Source organism: Trachinotus anak, unplaced genomic scaffold (assembly GCF_046630095.1).
Source record: "Trachinotus anak isolate AG129_WGS33_773 ecotype Australia unplaced genomic scaffold, CSIRO_AGI_Tana_v1 ptg000012l, whole genome shotgun sequence".
Taxonomy (NCBI): Eukaryota; Metazoa; Chordata; class Actinopteri; order Carangiformes; family Carangidae; genus Trachinotus; species Trachinotus anak.
In genome coordinates this window covers 16,638,488-16,662,812 of record NW_027273863.1, presented here as the reverse complement: position 1 = coordinate 16,662,812, position 24,325 = coordinate 16,638,488, and the positions used below count along the sequence as shown (strand labels likewise).

The 24,325-nt window shown below is 40.9% G+C and overlaps 1 protein-coding gene across 1 annotated transcript; it reads right to left on the bottom strand.

The window, feature by feature from the left end:
- Positions 1-1,398: 1,398 nt before the first annotated feature.
- Positions 1,399-22,350, bottom strand: wnt9a (wingless-type MMTV integration site family, member 9A). Its single transcript, XM_071491794.1, has 4 exons — positions 22,197-22,350; positions 8,431-8,690; positions 8,018-8,280; positions 1,399-5,042 (listed from the first exon to the last, which is right to left on the bottom strand). Exons 1-4 carry the CDS (start codon positions 22,286-22,288, stop codon positions 4,542-4,544), a joined length of 1,116 nt encoding a protein of 371 aa, XP_071347895.1. The 5' UTR covers positions 22,289-22,350; the 3' UTR covers positions 1,399-4,541.
- Positions 22,351-24,325: the final 1,975 nt, after the last annotated feature.

Sequence of the window (24,325 nt, the reverse complement as noted above, 5' to 3'; positions counted from 1 at the left end):
TATCCGATTCCTATAAACACATAACCTCAGCAATGATGTCTGATTACATAGCAGGAAGGCCTTTTTGCTTCAGTCACTATTCCTCTATCAAGAAGACCTAAGGCGTTTTCCCAGGGATATGAACTGAAGACCTTCTGGGCAGGCCCCATTGCTTTCCCGTCCCATTTGCTGTTGCAAAGGGGGAAAACCCCTCAATGACTGTGTGAATGGAGGTTTTTTTGTCTGTCAATAAAATTGTCTGGTTTAAAGGTTTAAAAGGAATGGGCTTTTATTATTATTTCATTTATTCGGTGCTCTACATGAGCCACAGTGCAAGGTACTAGACTTAACCATTCAGAGCAATCCACTGTAGATTTGCTAGCTATTGTGTATATTGATCATCAATCAATCTATTTATTTTTTCAAATTTTTTTCAATTCATTGTATACAATGTTAGAAAATGCTGAAAAATACTCAAATCCAAAACCCACTAGTAACTTGCAAAGATCTAAAAGGAGCCAATGCTCACTGTTGAAAAGCTGGTTGCAACAAACATTTGGAATTTTTGCTTTGTTAATAACTAATTTCAACATTGTTAATTATGTAATCACACAACAAACACCAATTAAAAGAGAGAAATATATATATAATTTCACAAAATATCACATCAAGACAAAGAATGAAACCACACATGAAATAATTTAAAAATTCATTTATTATTTCAGATTTCTTTCGCCTTTGTTATACAAAGATGTTAAATAACTTAAATACATTCTTACCAGTCATTTGTGATCTGTTTATACCTACAAGCTATACACATGAGGTAGAGGAAAATAATTTAGGGTTCCCATAAGACATGAATAAGTGAACATGGACAAAGCTTTGTTGGTGTAGTATCATCACGAAGGGTAATACATGTGTTGGTGTGTTTTATCTTTGTTTTTACAAGCACAGCACAAATCCTAACAAAAAGTACATGTACATGCAAAGTGATCCAAAGTTGAGTACAAATCATCAACATCTTCAGTTTATACTGTGTCACATGGGCAACATTACAAAGTCTTTTCACAAACTAGTCAATTATGCAAACAGATCAAATCCTATTAAAATATTGTTGATGATTGTGATTCTGTGTGAATACTTTCAGAAATGTCTCATTATTGTGTGAATGAATGAAAGACAGCTATAGGTGAGTTGATTCTAAATTTGTTAGGATTTGTTAGTGCTTAGACAACAGAAACGTTGAGATATGAAATGAAATACGTTTAAAGTATACACTGCTTCTTGAAGCCTCCACCCCAAAAGTAACAAACACCCAAAAGAAAAAGAGAGTAAAAAATACAGGATATAAAATCAATTTAGACTTTGACGTTATTTACACTAAACACATGCTCATAATATATTTAAAAATAATTTATCTTTATTTTTTTTTTCTACAAAATAGAATTTTGTACATGATCCACTGACGACTAAACAGTGCAGAGTTTTGGATTTGAGAATATGGACGACTGTGACATCTAAAAACCAACTGGCTGCTGCATCATGCTCTTCGGGAGAAATTTTAGGCCTATGTACAATCTATAAACAAACAAAAATGCACTCAGTGTGCATTTAGTATTCCTGTCATGCCTGTTTTGAATCCATTCAATAGTAGAGTGTGTTTGGGCTGAGGAGTGTGTGTGTGTGTGTGGGGAACGCACACACCAGAAGCTGTGGGGAGCAGGCATTTATGCTTCGAGTCTCAGCATAGCTATTATGGTTTCCATGTAGCGTGCAAAGTTCTATGTATATGTTTTGACCAGTCTTTATTTGGCATGCCTCCTCATATCAAAATGCTTGGAATTCATCTCCTCAGGACAAATAAGCCAAGCGAGGCTCTCTTCCTAAAGCATGATTTTGCTGCAGGGGATAATGGTTTAATTTCAAATATTGTGTATGATAATCATCTTTAAACACTAAATAATCTATTTAGACATTTTTAAGGATATTTGGCATGGTGCTATATCGTTGTACAATCTGTAACCGTGTTGTTACAGCAGATGCGTGCTGTTTTCCAACAATGCCTTGCCCTAACGTTATTCATATTGCTACCAATTTCTGTTTCAGTTGCTTGTGAGAGTGGAACATGTGCCTCACTTTGTCTCTATACCACAGGAGAAGAAACCTTTGCTATTTACAATTTAAAAAAAAAAAGAGATTCTGTACTGCACTGTATCTATAAATACAGAACTTTAAATACTTTAAAGGGCTTTTGGGCTTCAGTGCGTGAATGGCGCTATAATACAAAGCTGGGTCCCTCACTCAGTAGTTAATTCACACCCATCGAAAACAAGGCATATCAGGTCCTATATCTTATAGTATAAAACATAATGTTCCCAGAAGCTAAATGCTGAGAATACAATGAAATATTACTGTCTGCATTTGTTTGTACAGAGGCATTTCTCATAAAATTAAACCTTTGTCTCATAGCAATAATTTTGGTACATCTTAGGAAATACACTTATTTTCTTTCCTCCCAGTAGCCTACCGCTCTCACATCTGCCTGGTTTATATGAAACTACAACTTACAACCCGTTGGCTTAGCTTAGCATAAAGACTGGAAATGGAGGTAAACAGCTAGTCTGGCTTTGTCTGAAGGTAATGACCCAAACCTTCGAGCACATGTACAGCTCACTAATTAACGCACTGTATCCTGTTTGTTTAATCTGTAAATAAACCAAATCTATGTAATAATGACAAGTTGTAGTTTTACAGGGAGTTGCTTCAGACAGAGCCAGGCTAGCTGTTTCCCTGTATGCTTGACTAAGCTAGCTGACCGCTAGCTGTAGCCTTAAGTGGTATCAATCATCTAACTCTCAGCAAGAAAGAAAATAAATGTATTTGCCAAAACGTCAAACTACTGCTTGGAGCTGTCACTGTAGTTGCATGGCAGGGTTCAGTATACTGCATTGCGTTAAGTGTGTCAGTTTGTGCCAAGCAACAACATTAAAAAGCAAATTAACTCAACACTGACACTGACCTCTGAATGGAGACATCATATCTGCAAAACCCCAATGTTTGCATTTAGATTCAATTTGCTGAACACTACGCAAATATTAGTCTTATTAAATATATTTATATTAGCTATGAGGCCTTCGCTTTCATCTTCACTTGAGCAATTCTGCAAGTTAGATTTCCGTCTCAGGTGCCCCACACTGTTTGGACTGACTGATGCAGCTCCCACTGCAAATGCTGCATGTCTACACGTTGAATATGGCTCAATCAAATCGTGGCAGCTGAAGAGGAAAGAAGGATGTGAAATGGTAGGGGGCTACATTCCTCCATGTTTCCACAGTTTTCTTTACAACTTCAAAGTACTCAAAGTTAAACAAAAAAAGTCCTAATAAGTAGATTTAAGCTCTGCAGAGCTCCACAATTTTTGATCAAAGCCACACACGGACCGTTTGCTGGACAAATAATCACCTGTTGCAACGCTATTGGCTATAATAACAAGGCCATTGTCATCTCCAACTTGGATATTATTCGTATTTGCACTATTTCTCTCTATTTTATCCAAATAGTTATAGTGGTTTAAGTTATTCCCTGAACACTGGTTCGCTCAAGGCCGAGAATAGCCTAAACTGACTGGTTTAGTTATTTTCTGTTAATGCATTTACTAACAGCTTCATATTATATTACAAAAAAAAAAGAAAAGAAAAATGAGATTTTTTTTCCCCCTGTGAAGGAGTAGTCCCAAAGGATCTATAAATTATCCACAGCAAGACGACGGACACAAGTGTGCTGCTTTCCAAAGGGCCTTGTCAACATGAATCAAGAAGAAAAACGAGCGAGAGCACACAAACAACATACATTTGTGTGGTTAGTGGTTTGTTTTAACATAGTTAGATAAGTGGCTTGTATAGTATCATTACAATATAACTGAATTTATGTACATACATATGCAAACACACAATGTGTGTGAGTGTAAATATGTGCGTGTAGAGTAAATCTTACACCCTGTCTTTTTTTTTTTTTCTCTTCGTAGTCTCTGAATATAGTTTTCATTGCCATAAAAGTCGTCATTCGAAACCCCCCTCCAAGTTCGTTATCTATCACGTGCTCACATACAAACACATGCGTAAAAATTAACAAACACACACACACGCCATTCTTCTTGGGGCAAGGCCCCAGAAACCAGTCTGTTGGTGTTACTGTCCTTGAATTGGATCCTTAATAACTGGATGCTAATCTTTGTTTTCTTTCTGTTTTCTTGTGTGAAGATACAAATGGATTTTGTTAATAGGAAAATAAAAGCTACTCTCTTCAAGGCAACACCGTGACAAAAAGCTTGAGATGTTGACCCAGTTGTCTGAGAGGGTTTTCAATTCTGCAAACCCCAGACCCAGGGGTCACAGGACCTCTGAACCCCAACGCGCAGAAATCCCTCAAAGTGCTTATCGCTTCTCCATCGGCTCACTCCTCTTTGTTCAGACACTGTTCCAACAGTGGAAGCAAAACCTTGTTTGAGAACAAAACAACCACTCCTTTTCAACTTGCTCCACTGTGACTGACTGGTGACTGAGTTACCCTTTGCAGGTATACACCTCTTCTCTCTGTGTGCACTGCTTGCATTCGACATAGCAGCACCAGCGCACCTGGCACTGGCAGGGTCTGGTCACCTCCCGACTTTGAGTGTTGTGGCCTCGCCCGCAGCAGATAGCTTCGCAGTTCTTGTCCTTGTAGCACTTGCGGGCGGCCGTGCCCGATGAGTACTTGCTGGGTCTACAGAAACTGGGCGAGTCCTCGATGTGGAGAAGGTCCATAGTGCGAGGGATCTGATCATTCAGGCCAGGCAGGGGCTGTGGCTGGTGCGGCGGCTGCTGCTGGTTCCTGCCTGTGGAGATCTCTCCCTCCCCTGTCGCCTCGTTGGTGGAGCTGCCAACTTTGACGGAGGTCTCGTAGCGCTGCTTCAGCTGCTTGCCGATCTCGTGGAAGGGCAGGAGCTGTCTCCAGCAGGTCTGGACGGTGCAGGAGCCGGAGACGCCATGGCATTTGCAAGTGGTCTCCACTCCAGCCTTGATTACCTGGTGCAGAAGCAGAGCAATACTGTTAACTGCCATGAAACATGAAAGGAATATAATGAAAGCTGTATAATTTAATGAGCCTTTGTTTAGTAAGCAGCAGTTCAAAGAGCCAAATTACCCAAATATGCTCACAATTAGATGATAAGGGTGGTGTTCATTGGTTTGGGAGGAACATAGATATAATGAAAAATTATTACATTCACTGCTCTTTTTGATATCATAATAAAAGGGGAAAACCAGAGGCTTTGCTTATTGCCTGTGAACTAAAAGAGAACAATATAACACTTTGTCTAAGGCTTCATATAAAAAGTAAGTGAGTAATGGTTGGTGGGAGGATTGATTCTGTTATGATAACCACGGATGACATTTTGATTAAACTCAATAACTGTTATTAAGATAAGTGAGGGTAGCCGATCCCTTGGAAGCACCCACAAATAGACAATCCATTCAGACAGCCATGCTGGGGGCACTATTCTTGTCTTTTGACCATTAATGTGTTTTCTAAACCCACAGTTGATCAACCCAGTCTTCTAGTAATTATGTAATAACACAGAGAGTAAACCATGGAAGCAGTTGGAAAGAGGAAATAATAGTAAAGAAAGTCTTCTCTTAAATAAAATCATACATAATTGCAAGTGAAATAAAGAGATCATCAGCTAAAAAGACCACCACACGTTATTTTAGCGCTACTTGACCTCTCAGCGGTCAGCCAAGGTTCACTTAAGCATCAACCACAATGTCAAAAGCAGTGTGTGTGCAAAAATCAATGACAATAACACATTGTCTTAGATGGGGTTTGGATAGCATCAACAGTTCTTTTCTCAGACTGCGAAAGAGATCGGGGAACAGGAAGTGCATATTCATCACAGCAGCAGGTCAAGAAAATTTGATAGGTCAGCTTTTAAATGTCGGGGGGATGCAGAGGCTAGCACATTCCAGATTCGTCCTCCGTGTGGGAATTCATCCTGAATGAATGCGGTACACCTCACTACATGTGCAAATCACGAAAAAAGAGCAAAAACAATGTTGTAAATCTTTTATCACAAATATAATCTCCTGAGAGATTGGATTTTGGAGAGCCAAGCTGAAAAGGAAGAGCCTGCATTGGTCTTTTGGGAGAGTTTTGTGTCTGCTAACATTTGGGAAGTGTGCCTCTGCTATAATTCACTTTGAAAACCAAAAATGAAAATGGCTACAATATGAGAAAAGCCGAGTAAAAGCAACAGCTTCCAGGCCTTAGGTTTGCTTTGGCTTGACAGATTACGACCATTCCCTCTTTTTTATTTTACTTCCAAGATGAAAAACCCATATTTGCTCACCACAAACAATTGCTGAACTGTGCCAGAGCACAAGTCAGAGTTGTTGCCTATCTAATCTGAAAGCGAAAACCAAATATTGACTAATGAGCACTTTCAGATTCCCCCAAATTTCCAGTGGCAATTACTTTAATCAGTTTAGGTTTCTTTTTTCCCAGCTTTAATGGAGATGATTCAAAACTGAACAGTATTTCTGCAGTAATTTCACTCTCCTGGGATGCCCCATGTATAACTTTATCAATGTCATTCTTCTGTGGTCATATTAAATTCCTCTGTGGTCATTTTAACTTTATGTTTGGACAGTGTGTTTTGTCTTGGACAGCAGTCATTTACCAGCACTGTAATGATTAAACTCCAGCGTTATAAGAGCTAAATCAAAGATATGGTAGTAAAGTATATCCGGGATAAGGCTTACAATGAATCGGCACTTCATGTTGCTGTTTGTCTACATAATTGCACAGAACTCAGACAGTATTGTATTATCACAATTTTCCCACCGTTTAACTGATTCATGTGAGCAATTAGCCAACATTTCTGTTTAAGTACTGTCTGTGACTCGAAATGAACTCTAGCCCTGTTCAAACTGGTTTCTTTATGAGTGTGTCCTGGTTAGATTCATGCGTGCATTGCTGCGTTCACTTGTGGAAATTATCGCTTTAATAAAAAAGCAACATTAAGACGACAGTTGGATCAAAAATACTGCTGTATTACTGAATAATATTTTTTTTCTTTCCTTTGAATGTAACTCCCTAAAATTTTTCTAACATAACTAAGGTGAACATGAGTAATTGTCTGTCTTAAATTAAGTCACAGTTTAATGTTTTGGACAAATTATGAGCTAATAAAATACTCTTGCTCGCTGTCAAAGTCACAGATAAGCTATGATAATGAAAGAGTGAATGGAAAATTTAATGAGAGAGATTAAAGGGGCGCTCCAACACTTTAGCATTGCACGTCTGTGAAGTTGGGGGACTCACAAGAGACAAATTAAAGCAACAATGGTCAAAATCTGAGCAGCAGAGGCTGAGATATTCAGACATTATGCCCCTGGTATGAGCTAAAGCTCCAAAAACACTGGATCCTACACTTCCAATAATGCAAATCAAGTTTTGTTACCATTTTTCTGCCTGAAAAACACTCACAATCTTCAAACTCCACAACCCCAGTCTCTGAGGCAGATTTGTAGAATCACAGGACAAGCTATAAACACAACATTGACATACTTTCAACATTGTGAATTTGATATGGTGAATGTGTTGGCAAGCATTTGCTAATTTACACATCCAGAGGACGTGGAGCAAAATTTGCATTCATTTGGAGTCATGTTTCTGGCCACCTTATGAATGTAAGTCCAATATTCACTTCCCTTTTAGCTCCTCTCAACTCCTGAGAGAAATATCTGTGCCTTTAGCTGCTAAATGCTCTGCTATCATCACCAGCTAGTAGCCACTTGGTCCGCCTGCAATGTGGTGCAGAGGAAGTTTTTTTCACTGAAAAAAAGCTGCCTGAAAGGTGCTAAAACACTCCATAGAGTGGTCATTTGATCTACGGACGACATAAAAATACTGATTCTCCATTGCCACAGAAGACATTATACAACTGTTTTCACAGGCACTGACATGTAAAATCACTGCACTGCCTCTGATTGTACGACCTTACCTTCATGCCCACATTTGTGTTATGCATGTCCACGCGTGCACGCAGGTCCTTGTTGGAGCGTTTGCCCAGGAAGTCTTTGACAAACTTGTTGGCGTATTTGAGGTTGTCTCCACAGCCTCCCCACTGCCACGCCTTGCGGTTCTCCAGGTCCGGGGCCTCGTCGCACGTGCATCGCTCCATGCGTCCAGCGCTGCAAGCTTTGGCCATAGCATGGGTCAGGCCCGCTGAGGAGATGGCATACAGGAAGGCGGTCTCTTTAAATCCTGCAGAAGGATGTGGGAGAATTACAAGTGAGATGAAACAAAATGTAGAAATATGAACTTTACTTTTGGAGCTAAGGTGATGCAATACCTTAAAAAAAACAACAACAACAAATTTTTATGCAACTTGAGTTTAAAATGACACTTTCATACCTCTCTTTAATATGTTGGCTCGGTGGCGCCCCTCTAAGGTGCAGTTCCACCTCTCGAAGCGGAATTGATACTGGCATTCTAGGGCGCTCATGGTGATGGCCTCTCTCAGGGTCTCAGCCACGCCCGGGTCTCGTCTGCACATCCTGCGCTGCTTCTTTTCCAGTTTGAGCCGGTCGCACACCTTGTAGTGGGCCCTGCCCATGTTCTCCTCTGGTAGAGAGTTCAGTGGCAGGATAGACAACGGTTCATTACCTGTCAACCTGGAGGGAAAGATCGCAGATACAGTCGGGTCAGTTTAAACAGTGCACAGAGTTGGAGTGGATATATCTTGATAAAGTATCCAATAAAGTGCAGGATGCTGACCTTCCTGGATAAACAATAAGAGTTGCAAAGATATACTACATAAACAGCACAGGAAGCACAGCTGGGGCATATAATGCTCAAAAGATTGGTTAATGTTCAAATGAATTCAGCTGTTCAGTGGTTAATGTTCAGGGGAATTCAACATTTGCTGGAGATTGAGATCAACCTCCAGCACAGGCGTGTCTGTGTATAGAGCAAATTCTCTGCAGAGGTGGAAGAGTTCCTGACACCGTTTTGTCCCTGTTCTTTAGATCTTTATCACACTGACCAAGTCACAGACCCAGCAGCTGACTGCCCACAGTATTGTGAATTTCAGACTGAGATTATAGTTTGTATATTATGACTGATAAAGCATCTAGCTGGTATGGGGACATATTTCAAACAAAAGTATGCAGCAAACGTGACAGTCATACCACATGCATGTGAAACAGTAGCCAGCGGATACTTGGTTTAATATTCATATCGTATCCTGAGGGGGGAATGTCACTCACTTGTATAGATTTAAGCATGATGACACAGCAGATATTTACACTCTCATTATAGAATCCCCATAACAAAAGTCCAGTATTCAGGATCTTAAAGCTGCAATCCACTTGAAATATAACAAGCAGAAGTTTCACTTCTAAACATGGTATGGAGAACATGTGGTAGACTTGCACTCCTTTCGTCAGTTTATTTAAGGGAAGCATATATAAAACGCACAAAGCAGGGACTGCCACATAGCTGGCACAACAGATGACCAGCGTTCTGAGGTTGTGATGGGGAAAGCAGAGCATTACTTTCATAAACACACACAGGGGACATGACTGTCAGCCTGTGACCATTTTGGTCACACCAACTGACAGGATTGGCACTGTAGTTGTTCATTATGTGTAATTTCTGGCCTCCTTTACACCCTTAAAGTGAAACTGAAGAATAAATGGATTTACAGAACTCACAAAAGTCGTCAGGCCAACGTGTCTTTGCAGAGACACACATTTAAAAGGCACTTCTGTGCATGGATTGACCCCACGCTTAATGCTACACTGATGAAATGCAGCACTTTGACCTTTTGCATCTGGTGCAGGTTGCAGTGTTCATTTTCATGCTTGTGTAAAGTGAGTTAAGACAAGCATTAAAGCTCCCAGCTTTTTGCAGTGTCAGGTACATTACATGACAGTTAATGGAAGCAAATGACAGACAGGATATTTCCCAGATTCCTATTTTATAAAAGAAGAGCCACGTGATGTGCTGGAAATCAGAAATGTAACATTTAATTTTTGGTATCCATACCCACAGCATCACAATATGTCTTATGGAAGTTTGTTGCCTTGAACCTGATGGTAATCTGGATGTTGTAATGCCAAATAAAACTTGAAATGTATTGTCCATCCCTTTAAGGGTGTGAAAAATGAATATATGGCCAACTAAATTTAAAGAAGTCCAACTAGACGACTGAAGAGTAACCACAGCATGTGGGAAACCTGCCATGGAGCCAGGCAGTGTAAAAGAAATTATTCTACAATATTTTTGTAAAGGTGCAGAGCACCTGCTGGATGTCCACACCAGTTTAGTTAATGTACCAGAAGTGTTGATCGGTGATCTACATGACTTACATTTTTACTTCATTACAGTTTTCCACAGAAGATTCTGTCACCACTCATATTCACTTCAGCCTCCAGCAGAAGGTCACAGGAGTTCCTCAACAAGAGATTTGTTTTTTTTAAGTCCAATAACTGACTGAAACGTTTCCCCTTGAGTCCTCAGTTTCATACCAATGGACTTAATAGTTCACATATGCTATAGGATATTGTCTTTGCACTGCATTCACAGCCTGGTTGAGAATCTGAGCAGTCCAATCCAAGAGGAGGCATCAGGATTTGCTTTCAGATTGGGTCAAATGGTTTCCTTTTTACAATGCATGTTTGCCTTTCCTTGACTTGTCTGACAGCTATGAATTTTCAAATGGAAACCTGGCAAGCTGTGTCTTGACAGAGATTGCTCTCCCAACACACTCACAGACTAAAAAAAAAATGTATGGTTTGAGGCGTACAGAGCGAGGCATACACAATCCACAAGCACTGTGTCTCTCTCTCTGAATAACTGACATTTTCCTCTTAATTGTTTCATGCTTTGTTAAAATACACTGGGCTAACAATGCCAAGGAAACATGTTCAAAGTGCCAAAGCAAACAGTTCCAGCTGACCCACTAGGTTACATATGACTGACAATCGTTCCACAACATTTCTATGGCAAGAAAGCAGTGAGGGATTGAATGATGGCGCCACGTGGAGTACCTGCCTAAGTCTATTTGAAACAACAGTCTGGAAGAAAAATTCAACATGTTTTTTTCAGATGCACACTACAGCAGAAGGCAGTTTATGCAACTGCAGATGAACAAACAAATATTAATGACTTTTGTATTATGCATGTGCAATCATTCAATACCACCAACATGACGCGCACATTCCTCAGTAAGACATGGATAGTAGCACATATCAGCGTCAAATCTTCTAAAAGCCCACATGCCTGCCAAACAAGAGACCATTAGAGTGGCAGGTCTCAACTGTCTGTGTGACGTCTGCTTGTCTGAGACAAAAAGACGGTCGGAGCAGAGCTGGAGGGAAGCCAAAGATGACATGACACTGATCTCAGCGCTACTGTCTCTGCAGCGTTTTGACACACAGGCATATCTCAAAAAGACAGCCCGAGGGCGAAGTGTGGAGGGGAGAGATTTGAGAGCGGAGAGGATACTACTTGCCAGGGTTTGTTCTTGTGCAAATTTCCAAACTAGTTGTGACATAGTATAACAGATGTACACCGATTCCATTTCTTCTGTCTTATCTTCTGTGCTTTTAGTGGATGCACTTATATATATATATATATATATATATATATATATATATATATATATATATATATATATATATATATATATATATATATATATATATATATATTTGCAGGATTAAGAAAAGGGTCAGATGTCCCCTGATGAGATCACTCCTCTTTATTTTTAATTTGCTGAAAAAAATTGAAGATGATATTCTCACTGGATGCAGGACTGTGTCACACCAAAGGGTCGCACATTCCAATACGGTGATCTGCAGAAAACAAAAAAATACCACTCTGCTGTTTGCTGAAGAATGAACTCAGTCAACTCACTCAGAGGAAAAAAAAAAAGAACTGGAAAACAGTGCAGTGGTTGAATCACAAAAATCATTACGAATCTGAACTTGAAATCTGTGGTCAAATGGAAGTCTTCCCATAACGATGTGTGTTTTCCCATAATGATGGCCACTTTAATGTGGGAAAATGGAAAAACACAGCCACATGTCATCTCTGATAACGCAGGGAAGCTCAATGATTTTTTAAAAAGTATACAACCCATTTTCTACCTTTCGGGGGTTGAAAGGGTATATGACTAACAGATTTCTTAAAAGAATAGTTATAAATTGTTAATAAGAACAACTTTGCCAAACTATAAAAATTTCCTTTGGCTGATTGAACCATATGACCATATGACGTATTACTTTCCTTCAACAAAGAGGCTGCATTTTAGGGCTGCATCAAACGATTATTTTCATTTTCAATTTATCGATTTTTCTCCATATAACACTTAATTGTTTGATTTTAAAAAATGGCAGAAAACAGTAAAAAACACACATTACAATTTCCCAGAGCTCATGATCATGTCTTAATTTAACCTGTTTCCTCTCTAAAGACTCAAAGAGTGTGTAATGTATAAGACATTTTAGAAGTATAAAAATAAATTTGTTGCATATTTGCTGAAAAATGGTTTAAACAGTTAATCAATTATCAAAACTGTCATGGAATTAATTTTCTGTCGATCAACTATTTTATTATTCAACTAATAGTTTCGGCTGTACAACATTTAGAACACTTTTATTGCCAAATACAAAGTATTAACACTGGCCAGAGGGATTTTTCCACAACCTGGCAACCCAAAATTTGTTCATTTAATAACTGCTCTATAAAGCAATAAGAAAGTATTTATTAACCATTAAAAAGCCACTTGTTACAACTATAAACCTGTTCTAAAGGGTGCTTTATTAGGAAGTGGTGCCTAACACAGAATATAGTTGCTTTTCATAAAAGGTGAACATGATTAAAAGAGAAAGTGAAGCGCAGGCGTCTCCACAGTATCTCACCATACTGAATTAGACAGTAGGTTTGTGTTTTCACATCACGGACCATTTTCTGTAGGTGTTTTTGTTTGAGGTGTTGGCACAGCAACACCAGTTACACATGGAATATAACTCCAACGTATAAAACTCATTATTATCCTACGTGAGGTGGGATTCTTGCTGGTGTTTGCTCAGCTTTGCTTTCCATTCGCACACTTGCCTCTACACTCTCCTCGCAGACATCGCTGACCCACTCTCAGGCTACGCCTCCACCACTGTCTTTCACTTAGTAACACTGGTGTTTGTTTAGTCCTTTCTCTCTACCTGTCAGCACCTCCCATTGCCCGTGACATTTACTTTATATACATTTTCCAATGCAGCGGGTTCAGTGAAAAGGCCCCGTTTCACACGTTGGAGTCGTCAGAGTCGATCTCTCAAGGAAATCATTGACTAGTACTAAACTTTGCTATCATCGCCCCTTCTCTGGTTTTACATTGCAGTCCTGGAAGTGACCCTCAGCTGGTAATTCTGCTCGTTCTTCAGTGGCTTGGTATGTAAATAGTTAAAGAAACGTAATAATACATAAACTCTTAAATAGTGGAAAACATATGGTCACTCTTACTTTAACTCTCATGGCCCAAATGAAGTGCTTTCTCTGTATATAAGTTACAAACACATATAGCTTTGTAACTGCTGGTGTTATTAATCTACCCACGGAGCTATACATAAACAAAGGCAGCTTACTACATGTGGTAAAGACTGAGTTCTCCAAGCAGTAAACATTATAAAGATTAGACAGTGTGCTGAAGCAATTAACAGATAATATTGATAATTGATAAATAATTTAAGCACATCAAAATGAAACGGTTTTCAGTTTAAAATATGAGGAATATACTGCTCTTGTGTGCGACCGTCTCTGGGCTTTGGTTCTTTGAGTATCTTTGGAAAGCAATCTGAAATTGTCACCTTGGGCTCTGGGAAACTGTGATCATCATTTTTCACTATTTTCTGACATTCTATAAACATGACCTAACACTTAACAGATTAATTGGTAATTAAAAAAAAAAAAAAAAATCATTACTCACAGCTGGAGCATCGAGGGGGATGACATTTCGGCCAGTTTTAGCTTATTACAGATATTCATACAAGAAACTAAGCAATTAAAGCACAGAAATGCCAAACATATGTTTCATTTAGAAACAGTGCTGCCATTAAATAGTTGGCCCAACAGAGAGCACTGACATGTTTATTTTTCAACTGTAAAATGTTCTCCTCAGTACATATCTCGGTCCTCCTTAAATAAATTAACTTAAGGGAACCTTATCTGAAACGATTCTTTGTGTTACGCTTTAAAAATGATTATCGGCTGATATATCTGATTTCTTTTTAACTCTCGACTCTAGTTGTTGTCCTATTTAGATGTTTTTTCATTTATCAGATATTTTTGCCCTCTGCAGGTGACATTCACATTTTAAAAACAATGCTACCAATATCCACAATGATGTCAAGATCAATAACTTGGTGTTTCCAAAGGACAAGCTCTATGACAACAAGTTACCAAACACAAACGTATCTGGCACTGTGTTAGTTTTCTGATATGAAGATAAGAATGAATGTGTCTGTTTATCATCTCCACTGCGCCAGACTAACAGGTGCTGGCTACGTCTGAGTGTGCGGTTACCAAACACACATGTGCACGTGCACGCGTGTGCACATGCATATGGGAACTTAACAACCTTAAGTCAACACCTAGGGGAGTCAGTCGGGGCTGAACGCGCCCAGGCAGAAAAAGCAACAAAAGCCACAGTTTCTCCATCAGCCTGAACTTGCAGGTTGTGTGGTCTGGTGTCTCCTAGATCACAACCAAACCCCCCCCCCCCCCCCCCCCCCTCCTCCTCCTCCTCCTCCTCCTCCTCCTCGTCCCCCTCCACCTTTTTTTCTCTTCCCCAAACTCCCCTTATTCCCACCGGTCAATTACTCTAAACGAATGCCAATCATTCCGCCCAGCTGTTGGCTCAAAACAAAGCCTCCCCTAGACAAAACCACCGCTGTCTACAAATGCAACCTACACAAGACAGTGACAGACATGAACATGTGTCCTGGAACAGTTCAGCCATCATAAACCATGCTCACCTGAGATTAATCTGTCTATAGCAGAAAAAAAAATGTTAGTATTCTTCATTAAATTAAACATTGATTTTTTGTAGGAAATTAAACTCGCCAGTGCTGATCTCCTTTTCTCTCTTTCACTTTTTCCTCCTGCACTCACAGCATTTCAAATGCTCCTTTAGGGGGGGAAAAAAGTGTGTGTTTTTCTCAGAAATGTTGGATGAACTTCAGACCACCCTGCCCAAGTCCCATCTGGTGTATCACAGCCCAGGCTATGCCAGAGGTAGTAGGAATGTGAGTGTGTGTGGTGTTTTCCCTCTGGCCCACTCTAACTATGGCTGACAATGTGCTCCACAGCTTAGGCTTGAATAATTGAAGAAACCATGAATCAGTGTCGAATGGCTCTCTGGTACAGGGAGTCTCCAGGCTGTTGTCCACCTCCAAGAAGTTTATAAGGGAAGGGAAGGGAATCCTGTTCTGAACTCAGACACTTTCCCCATAGTGACACCATTCATTCTCCACCGCATTAAAACCAGAAATAGGGGAAAGAGTAAACGATTATGTATGAGGCTAAGATAAGATTAGTCACTGGTTGAAAGCACTGGGTGTTGTGACTACTCCTAACAAGCTGTGACTGACGCAGTACAGTAACATGACAGAACGACTTTGAAAACGAAGTGGTACTGGCCTGGGACTTGGTAAGTCATTATTAGTTGAGTAATGAGCCTTTCTGTGTAGTGGGAATGTCAAGCAGAATTTAGAAGCACTGCTATCCACATTGTGAGGCAGGAAGGTCCGTTATCTCGTATGACTTAACAGGATATGACCCAGAGTTATGTCATCTGCTGTCCATTCTGGTCATTTACAACCCACATAGGCTGCGTCAGACTACTCCCACTAACTCACTGATGGGGTCGAGTTCCCGGACTTATACTCTCTTGATATTTTTAAAGTGAATGACATGATGCAATTGGCAGATTTTCTTTTCTCATTCAGTGTCACATAAAAAGTTTCTCTATAACAATATCTTTCTTTTCCACTTCATAAAAAAGCAGGGTATGGTTACCGTTCAGACTAATTTTTTAATCCATAGCCATGAATGCAAGCGCTGGTAGCTGAGCAGCAGGGACTACAGGACCTGGGTTTGGGAAAGGGAGTGTGGGGCATGGTAAGAGGTTTAACTGCTATGTGAGAACTCAAGGCTTCTAAGGTCAGCAGCTCAGTTATAGTCACTGTGTGACTGGCACAGATTGGGCGCGCAGCAGTGTCCGCATGACTCCCCTGTTCTAGCCTACACCATGGCACAGAGCAGCCCAGTACCAGCGCACCGACGCACCAAACACGTTCAGGCACACATACTGTACTCGGCTCTCACCGATTTCGCACATGCTGACACAAGAACCAGACTACGGTTATTTAGTGGGTGTGCGCAACAGTCTGACTATAAACTGTGTGCAATTCAAAAAAAAAAACAAACATAAAGGAAAAAAAAAGAGATATTTAGATGTGTTCAGAGACTGGAAATTTTGCACTCCTGTGAATAAACTGAGCATGCAAAGTAAAACCACAAAATCCAAAACAAAACAGTAGCTGTTTTGAATCACTCATGCCTCAGTAACTGCAAGTGGCTGAGTTCATTAACGGTTATTCACTCTTACTACTGCCAGATTAGTTGCTTTTTTTCCTACAGAACTCAAATGCAAAAACCAAAAATGCAACATGTTATTGTTTTTAACCTGCTGTAAGATATTAAAGCTCAGAAGACTGTTGTGAGAGTAATTTCCAAGTTAAAGTGTTAAAACGTGTAAATACTCCCCTGTAGCATAGATGACTGTGCACATAGACACTGGTCTCAAACAGCTTGACTCTTAGTTACGATTAGATGCAGCGGTAACCGGTTGAACGTCATGCAAATGGGACATTTTGGACACGAGACAAAAACGTCCACCATGTCAAGGCACACTCATGTCAGTGTCATGTCTCTAATGCTCGGGCTTTATGGATAAATATCCTTCATGGGACAAACCTTAGTTTATATAATAACACCCATTTGGCAAACACACCTATGAGTGGAGTATCTGAGTGCATGTCAGGTCAGGCTCCTATAGGATTGTTATTTATGCAAGATCCAGATAAAGTGCATTGACAGTCTAACCCTGCAGTTCTGAAAGGGTTTGGTCAACTTTCTTTCATCCTTTATGAAATTTCACATATTTTCAAACAGGTGCATGAGATCAGGAACTTACATTTTATGTTGACTGCTGCAGAAAGAAACTTTTTAATTACAAAAAAGACCAAATGTGTCAACAGCTCCTTGATTTAAATGTGAGAAATGCTCAGATATTCTGTAGAGGACCAAAGTCTTCAGTGAGGGTTTGTCAATCTGCTAATCTTGGCACATGTCAAGTGCCATGTCTCTTCTATCCCCACAAACCAGGCAGAGAAAACTTGCCTGTGGTCAAGAAATGGAAAACACAGGACATAGCGGTCTCACTAACTAGCATCATCTCATCAATGCCTGACCACTAAAAGTATCTTGAGTCTATATTAGTTTTCCTGTTTTGCAAATTGCCCATGTCTCCAGCTCCATCTGCAAAGATCATCATGTGTGTGCAGCTTGGCCAACAAGAGTTTCCTTCAATGGGAGTTTCACTCCCATATCTTCTGACTATCCGCCAATCATGTGCACAGCTGACTGGTGGGACTGAGCTGGAGCTGCCGGCCTTTTAAAATCAAATATGTCTTAGCTGCGGTCTCTTCGGGCCACTGATGACACCAGGGCTGCAAGACCCTCGGATGTGAGCAGGCCAAACACATTTTAAAGGCCTCACCACACCATTTCATCTCCAGAAATATTCAGTACAGCCATGTTATTACACTGAATGAGCTCCATAACAACTCACTACAGACGCAGCTGAAACCCTCATAACAAAGGTGTGTACCAACTTCTCCAGTTCCTGATGATTCAACCTGTAAAATAAACAGCAACACTGTGCATCACTCAGTTTTGAGAAGACACGCTAATCTGCGCACAGAGGTCAATTTTTGCTCTGTAAGCTAAAGTTAAAAGACACTTTGTACACGTCTCGCAGGTTGACCACAACTAAGCACACGTAGAGCTCTTTTCCTTTCCTAAAATTATTTTTACACAGACTTGGCTGCCTTCAGATTTGATGTTTTCACATTTCATTTCCCACTCTCCTACTGTTACACAAAAAAAAGGTTGCAAAGTGCTGATTGAGGACCATCCTGCACTCTCAGAAGACACTGCACCACCCTGTGGCATCCATGGGCATAGCAGGCCTTTCCAGAGGGATGTCATGCAGCAGAGCACTCAAAGCAAAGCAGGGCTTAGCTCAAATCCGGATGTATCAAACTGAAATATTAAAAAAACAAGGCTCTCTCTTTTCAGAGCTCATGCGGCCTCTTATCTAAGCCTCCAGGTTTGCGTGATCTCACCACGCTACACAGTCACAGCACCAGTGCTGAGAGAATCCTATCTTCTTGGCTCACGGTAAAGTGATACCCTTTGAGGTGTGGCTGTGGCCACAGGACATCCTATGAAGTTGGGAAATCCCTCTATCAACGGCGCTCCCCGCCCTGCTGCACGTCAGGGCTAATCAGTCCTTAAGGCCTGGTAATGAGACGCCCGCCACCACTGTCTGCCAGGCAACGCCAGCCTGAGCCCACGCTAACTCTGCTGCTCCTAATGAGTGGTAATCACCCAGCAGCTCCCCACAAACCACTGCAGGGATGCCGGCACGCACATGAGGCAGGCAAACCAGGAGACGAGAGGGGAGAGAGAGAGAGAGAGAGAGAGAGAGAGAGAGAGGAGAGGACCAAAGGAAATGTTTACATGGAGCAGCTTAAAAAACAACTTGTAACATTTTTGTGCTGTGCTAAAGAAATGAGGCTCCTTTAAAGCTTTAAAACACACTGCTGTTTGATACACAGCAGGAACTAATTCAGCACAGTGATAAAAACCTTTTACAGCCACATGCTGAAAAATCACTCCTCATCAGTAAATTTACACACATCCCATTTGTTATCCTGTTGTTTTTGGCATGCTGCCTCACCTAATGGAGCGCTGAACACAATAATACCATCTGAAAAGGCACCAGCTCTGCTTCAGGAACAAACTGATGATAGAGTGTTTAAGGATATCACAGCAATTAAATAGCAAGTAATAGCAACCGCTATATTTGCTTCTTCCGGATGCTGCGGTGCCTCAGTGATTGGTAAATCCCAGCTGCATGACTGTGGGCAGCCTTCCTGTATATGTCGCACATGAACTAAATAAAAACAAACTCTTGACTCAGTGTTAGGACTCACATTCAGCGCAGTTTACAAGACCGCAGAATGCCTTCTACCAAAACTCAGATTTAAACCAACAGAGTCGTCTCAGATAGCACTCTGATGAGGTCAACCGAGCAGACAAATCACTTCCTTCTCCCACAGTTTACACAATATCTTGTCAAGGTGCTGTAACCTATGAAGCCGAGAGAGGAAAGCCCGACCGACGCACGTCTCCGATTCAAACTCTAATGATAACGGATTTAGCAGAACCAGCACCTGCCACAACAGGCTGAGGGAAAGAAAATGAGTGCTCACATTCTTGTGGCAAAGGATGACAATTTAAGCGAGTGCTTGACTACGCCAGGAATCCCACCCCACCCTCGGCTGCGCAGACTATGGGCAGGAGAGATTGTGTTTATGTTACACTTACGCTCCACCGCACTCTGGAAATTGGGTATGCAACATTGACCCTCTATTTTGAGTAAATCAGTACCCAGGAGGCCCTAGGATGCCTCGTGCTCATGGAATATTTATTTGAACAGGTTTATGTTAGTATGTCTCACAGTCAAAGCTGAGCAGGACTGTGCTGGAGTGTCACTGGTGTCGAGTTTCTGGGAAGCTGGCCACGGGGCAGTCACATTCTGTATCTGTGTCACCTGTGCAGGCTCTTTCAGTATGTTTCATGTTCCTCAGCTGCAGGGCTAAATCATTCACTGACACTCATTCATATTCCCTCCTCACTGGGCCGCAGAATAATAAATCGCGAGTATTGTAATACCACATGTCTCTCTGCACCACACAGGCCACAGATAGAGAACAGACAGACAGACAGAGGGAGCTGAAAACAAGTGCTAACTGAATAAGTAAATCTGCATTACCATTAGGACCATTAAGGCTGATGTAAGTGCCAATTTGGCATGTCAGCCTTAATACACACTGCCGGCCAAGGGGCGACACTGCAACAGGGAGGGAGACAGAAACAGACAGCGGGGGTTACATTTATCCTTCTAATGCAACTTTAGAGCGCCGATGAAACCGAAGACAGAGCGAGAGACAGTGAAAGTCCTTGATATACGCATGGGCATTACAGATGATGACGTTTTCCTGAGAGGGGCGGTGATATTTCCAGCATGCAGAGCTATTGCAGGTGCCACACAGGATGTTTGCATCACCCACTTTCCAAAGATGAGTGCCAACATTTCGGTGCAACACCCAAGAGAACAACATTTACCCAGAGATGTGAAAAACTGGGTGTAAGTTACAACCAGCTGGCTTATTCAGACAGTACTGAATCAAGGCTTGAATCAAGTGCTTCCAAAACTGACAATTCTTGTATGCTTTGCCTGTCCTTTTGTTAACTTTTCTTGAGACTTTTAAACCTTATTTAGGAAAAGCTGAGGAAAGTAAAACCAACTTCAACAGGTCAACAGGTCTAACAGACCAGTCTAACGGGCCCTGAGGCGACTTGCAGATTCACAACAGTTCCCAGATCACCTAACACTCCTGGATCCTGCACAACACCCATACCTACCATAAATTTGACTCTGCTGGAAAGGCCTCAAGTGTCATCACTCCACAGTCTACAGCCATTTGTCTCCTTGAGCCTCTGCACTGTTTGCAGCCAAGAGGAGCACTAACAACCCCCATCAACACAGACATTTGTAGATACTAATATCGGAAAATAAAAACACCAAGAGCTTGCTCCCGTTCAGTGTAAGATGCCGCCTTGACTGTTTTTAAAGGTACACTTTGCTTTGTGGATCAAAACTCTTGACCTCCAGGTGAAACACTGCTGCTCTCCCATCTGACAGGCTGACCCTCATTTGAGTCACCTTGGCTTCCCTGCACTGAAAATGTTCTTCTAAGACAGAAAAAGAAAAACTGAGTTCAGTGCATTAGTAGCCACTTTGAGGTGGAGGTCATAGTGGGCTACACCTAAAATCCAAGGCGTTCCCTGGGAATGACTTGCTTTGAAATATACACCCTTGTGTTTTTCCTAAATTAAACATTATTGTGTATATGACATGATTCATGAAACGCTAGATTTTTCAGATTAATTTCCCGACACGTGTTCCAAAGTGTTTTTTAAACTTGATGGAGGCAGCAGAAAAAAAAAAAAAAAAAAAAAAAGCCCTGCCGGAGTTGTGTGATGTTTATGCTGGATGGGGGAATTTTCTGTGCAAGCTGAGCAGACGTTTCGGCCACCAGATTGCTTTATTGTTACCAGCTGTTGAGTCTGAGGCATATACACTCACCTTTCGGCTGTGTTCAGAGTCGGCTGAGGATATGATTTTTTTTTTTTTTTTTTTTTTTTTTAACTAGTGCAAAATAATCACTCGACCGCTACCTGCCATTCAAGCGAGCCGGGGGATACTTTACAGTGGGCGCTGGCTCAATTGTCAGGGAAAGAATGGGGTGAACTCTCCTCGGCCAACATTACTCCGAGGCTGCGTTCATATACCTATAATAGATGCTGTGTTGATAGGCTATACGGTTTCGTTGCCTGCTGAGATATTTGCTGACACTGCTCGTCACAAAAACATTAATTGTCAGCAGCTTCGGCGAGGCCAAATCATGTGCAGACAACCTGCTGCAGCCACCAGCTGTGAGGCCGCTGAGCCAAGTGACACCCCACTGACCCGCAGATATTAGTGTGCAATCAAAACATGTCTTCAAATGAATCAAACTCAACGATAATTTGTTTTTGTTTCGCTCATGCTGGAGAAGAAAAAAAGAAAAAAAAAAACAAAAAGTTTGAAGTGAAGTTAAAGGAGAATAAAAGTTGTTACCCGGCTTTGTAATTCAAGAGCCAATCAAATCAATGAAAGCAGCATCATGGACATGGCTGGTTATGTCTTTTTCAGTCCTTACCCGAAATATGCTGTGGTTGGTCCAGGCAAGTTGAGAAGATACACTATAACTGTGAATGATAACCATCCCAGGAGTAGGTGTCCATCCAGCATTTTGCTGCGGCTCCAGGGCAGATCATTTCGTTTCTCCTGAGTAGCTGTGTAAAATCCCTTGCTCAATGTTCAACACTTCTTATACAGAGAGGAGCGCTGCGCTCCTCCCATCAGCGGAGAGAGAGGGAGAGAGAGAGAGAGAGAGGGAGAGAGGAGGAGGAGGAGGGGGTGATAGGGTAATACATACAGAGAGTTGAACTGATTCACAATTCACTCTCACGTTTCAGACAGATAAATCATCTCAGTTGTCCTTATTTATGATTGGCAAGACAGTCTCTCCTCCTTGGGCGTTTCAAACACCAGACAGGCCTGCACTGTATGATAAAATACTGCTTTACCCTCAGTCGGTGACAGTTTATTTCCAGAGAGGCAAACCTTCATTTGGTCTAATCGAGCATAAGCAGCAAAATGCAGCTATACTAGTTTATATTATACTGCTCTGTATAGGTATGTATACATTTCCAAGCCGGCTCAAACTTTTTAAAATTGATTTTGCATTTTAAACTAGTTCACTTAGGTTATGTGAAATGGTGAAGTGTAACTAAGTAAGTCTGCTAAAAAAGTAACTGCACTTGAGTACAGTTATGACATATAAAACTATCTCAAGGGCAACTCCACCTGCTGAGGAAGATCATGTGATACAATCAAAAGCTTCAGAAGAGCTGCTACTGTGACTGGACCTTGAGGTGAGATTGTTGTTTCCAAGGTGAAAATTAACTTTGAATCTCGAGTTTTGACGTACCCGCACTTCATATAAGCAGGTTATTAAGAAGGGTATTTCCATGTGATGCAAGGACACATTTATACCATGTGTTCCGCTGAATTCATTTTATTGAAGGTTAAGATTGCACATAGAGAACATTTGATGAGCTCACATATGATGCATTGTTATAGATTCAACAAAAATCAACATATCAACAAATCGTTAAATTAGCTCCACTTAGACCAACACAAAAGTAAAATGCTACTAACACGTCATGCATATTTTTGATGGTAAAACTTTGGTCATTTTACTTACAGTAAGTGCGATGTTTGAATGCAGGATTAAGTTCAAGCTGGCTCAAAGTCCACTGGAGACTTTGAACTGAAATGCATATGTTGCCCTGTGTGTTGATTTCATTGGTCAAGAATGCATCATATGCTGCACAAAAGGCGTCCAGCTTGTGGATTTTGGTTAAAGATTGTCTGTGGAAGTGAAATATCAGTCTGGTCTTGCCTTTTGCGAGACACAGTGAGCAGTTCCCCTAAACCACATACGCTGAGGTGAGTTCATCCACAGTTCACAATGAAGAAAGAAAATTAGTCCGAAAATATAACTGTAGGCTATTTCACAAGAACTGAGGACGAGACCTTTAATCACTTTGCAAAATATCATATTGAGTACCATAAATCAATTGGCAAACTATCAATCATTCTGGCAAGTAATCTGAACCCTTTGGCAGGCCTGCTCTTGAAAAATATTTACTCTTCCTACGCATTTGATTGCATAAGATTTGGAGATTATCAAAACCTTTAGTTATTGTCCTAGAAAACCTTCTCTAACATGCAAACAGTATTGACTCTCCTGTATTGGAAAGTTAGGCTACATGTTCATACAATACATGAATGAACACAACACGCACACAGCTTTGTTGGTTTGACTTGTTTGACAAATCAAATTAAAGAATTAAAGATTAATATGATTTGTTTTTCCACTTTAATGATTTATTTTAAGACATAGACTTAACAGATGGTTACATTGTAGTTATTTCCAGGAACACTTTACTGGTATAACTAATATTTACAGATTCCTTCTGTCTGCATGGCCAACAGATTTGTTGACGAGAGTTGACCCCTGATTTGTAAACAATATCCACTGACTGTTCACCAGCTGAGACTCTCTTTAGTCAGGGACAACCCTACTTAACTCCTGTGTAAACACCTTTCAATGGCTCAGCTACCACCTGACATCTTTTGTGTCCTCACACACCTTGATTTCTGGCACGAAAAGAGAGAGAGGTATCTGAAGTTGGGAAGGGTCCAGGTTTTCTCAGCCAC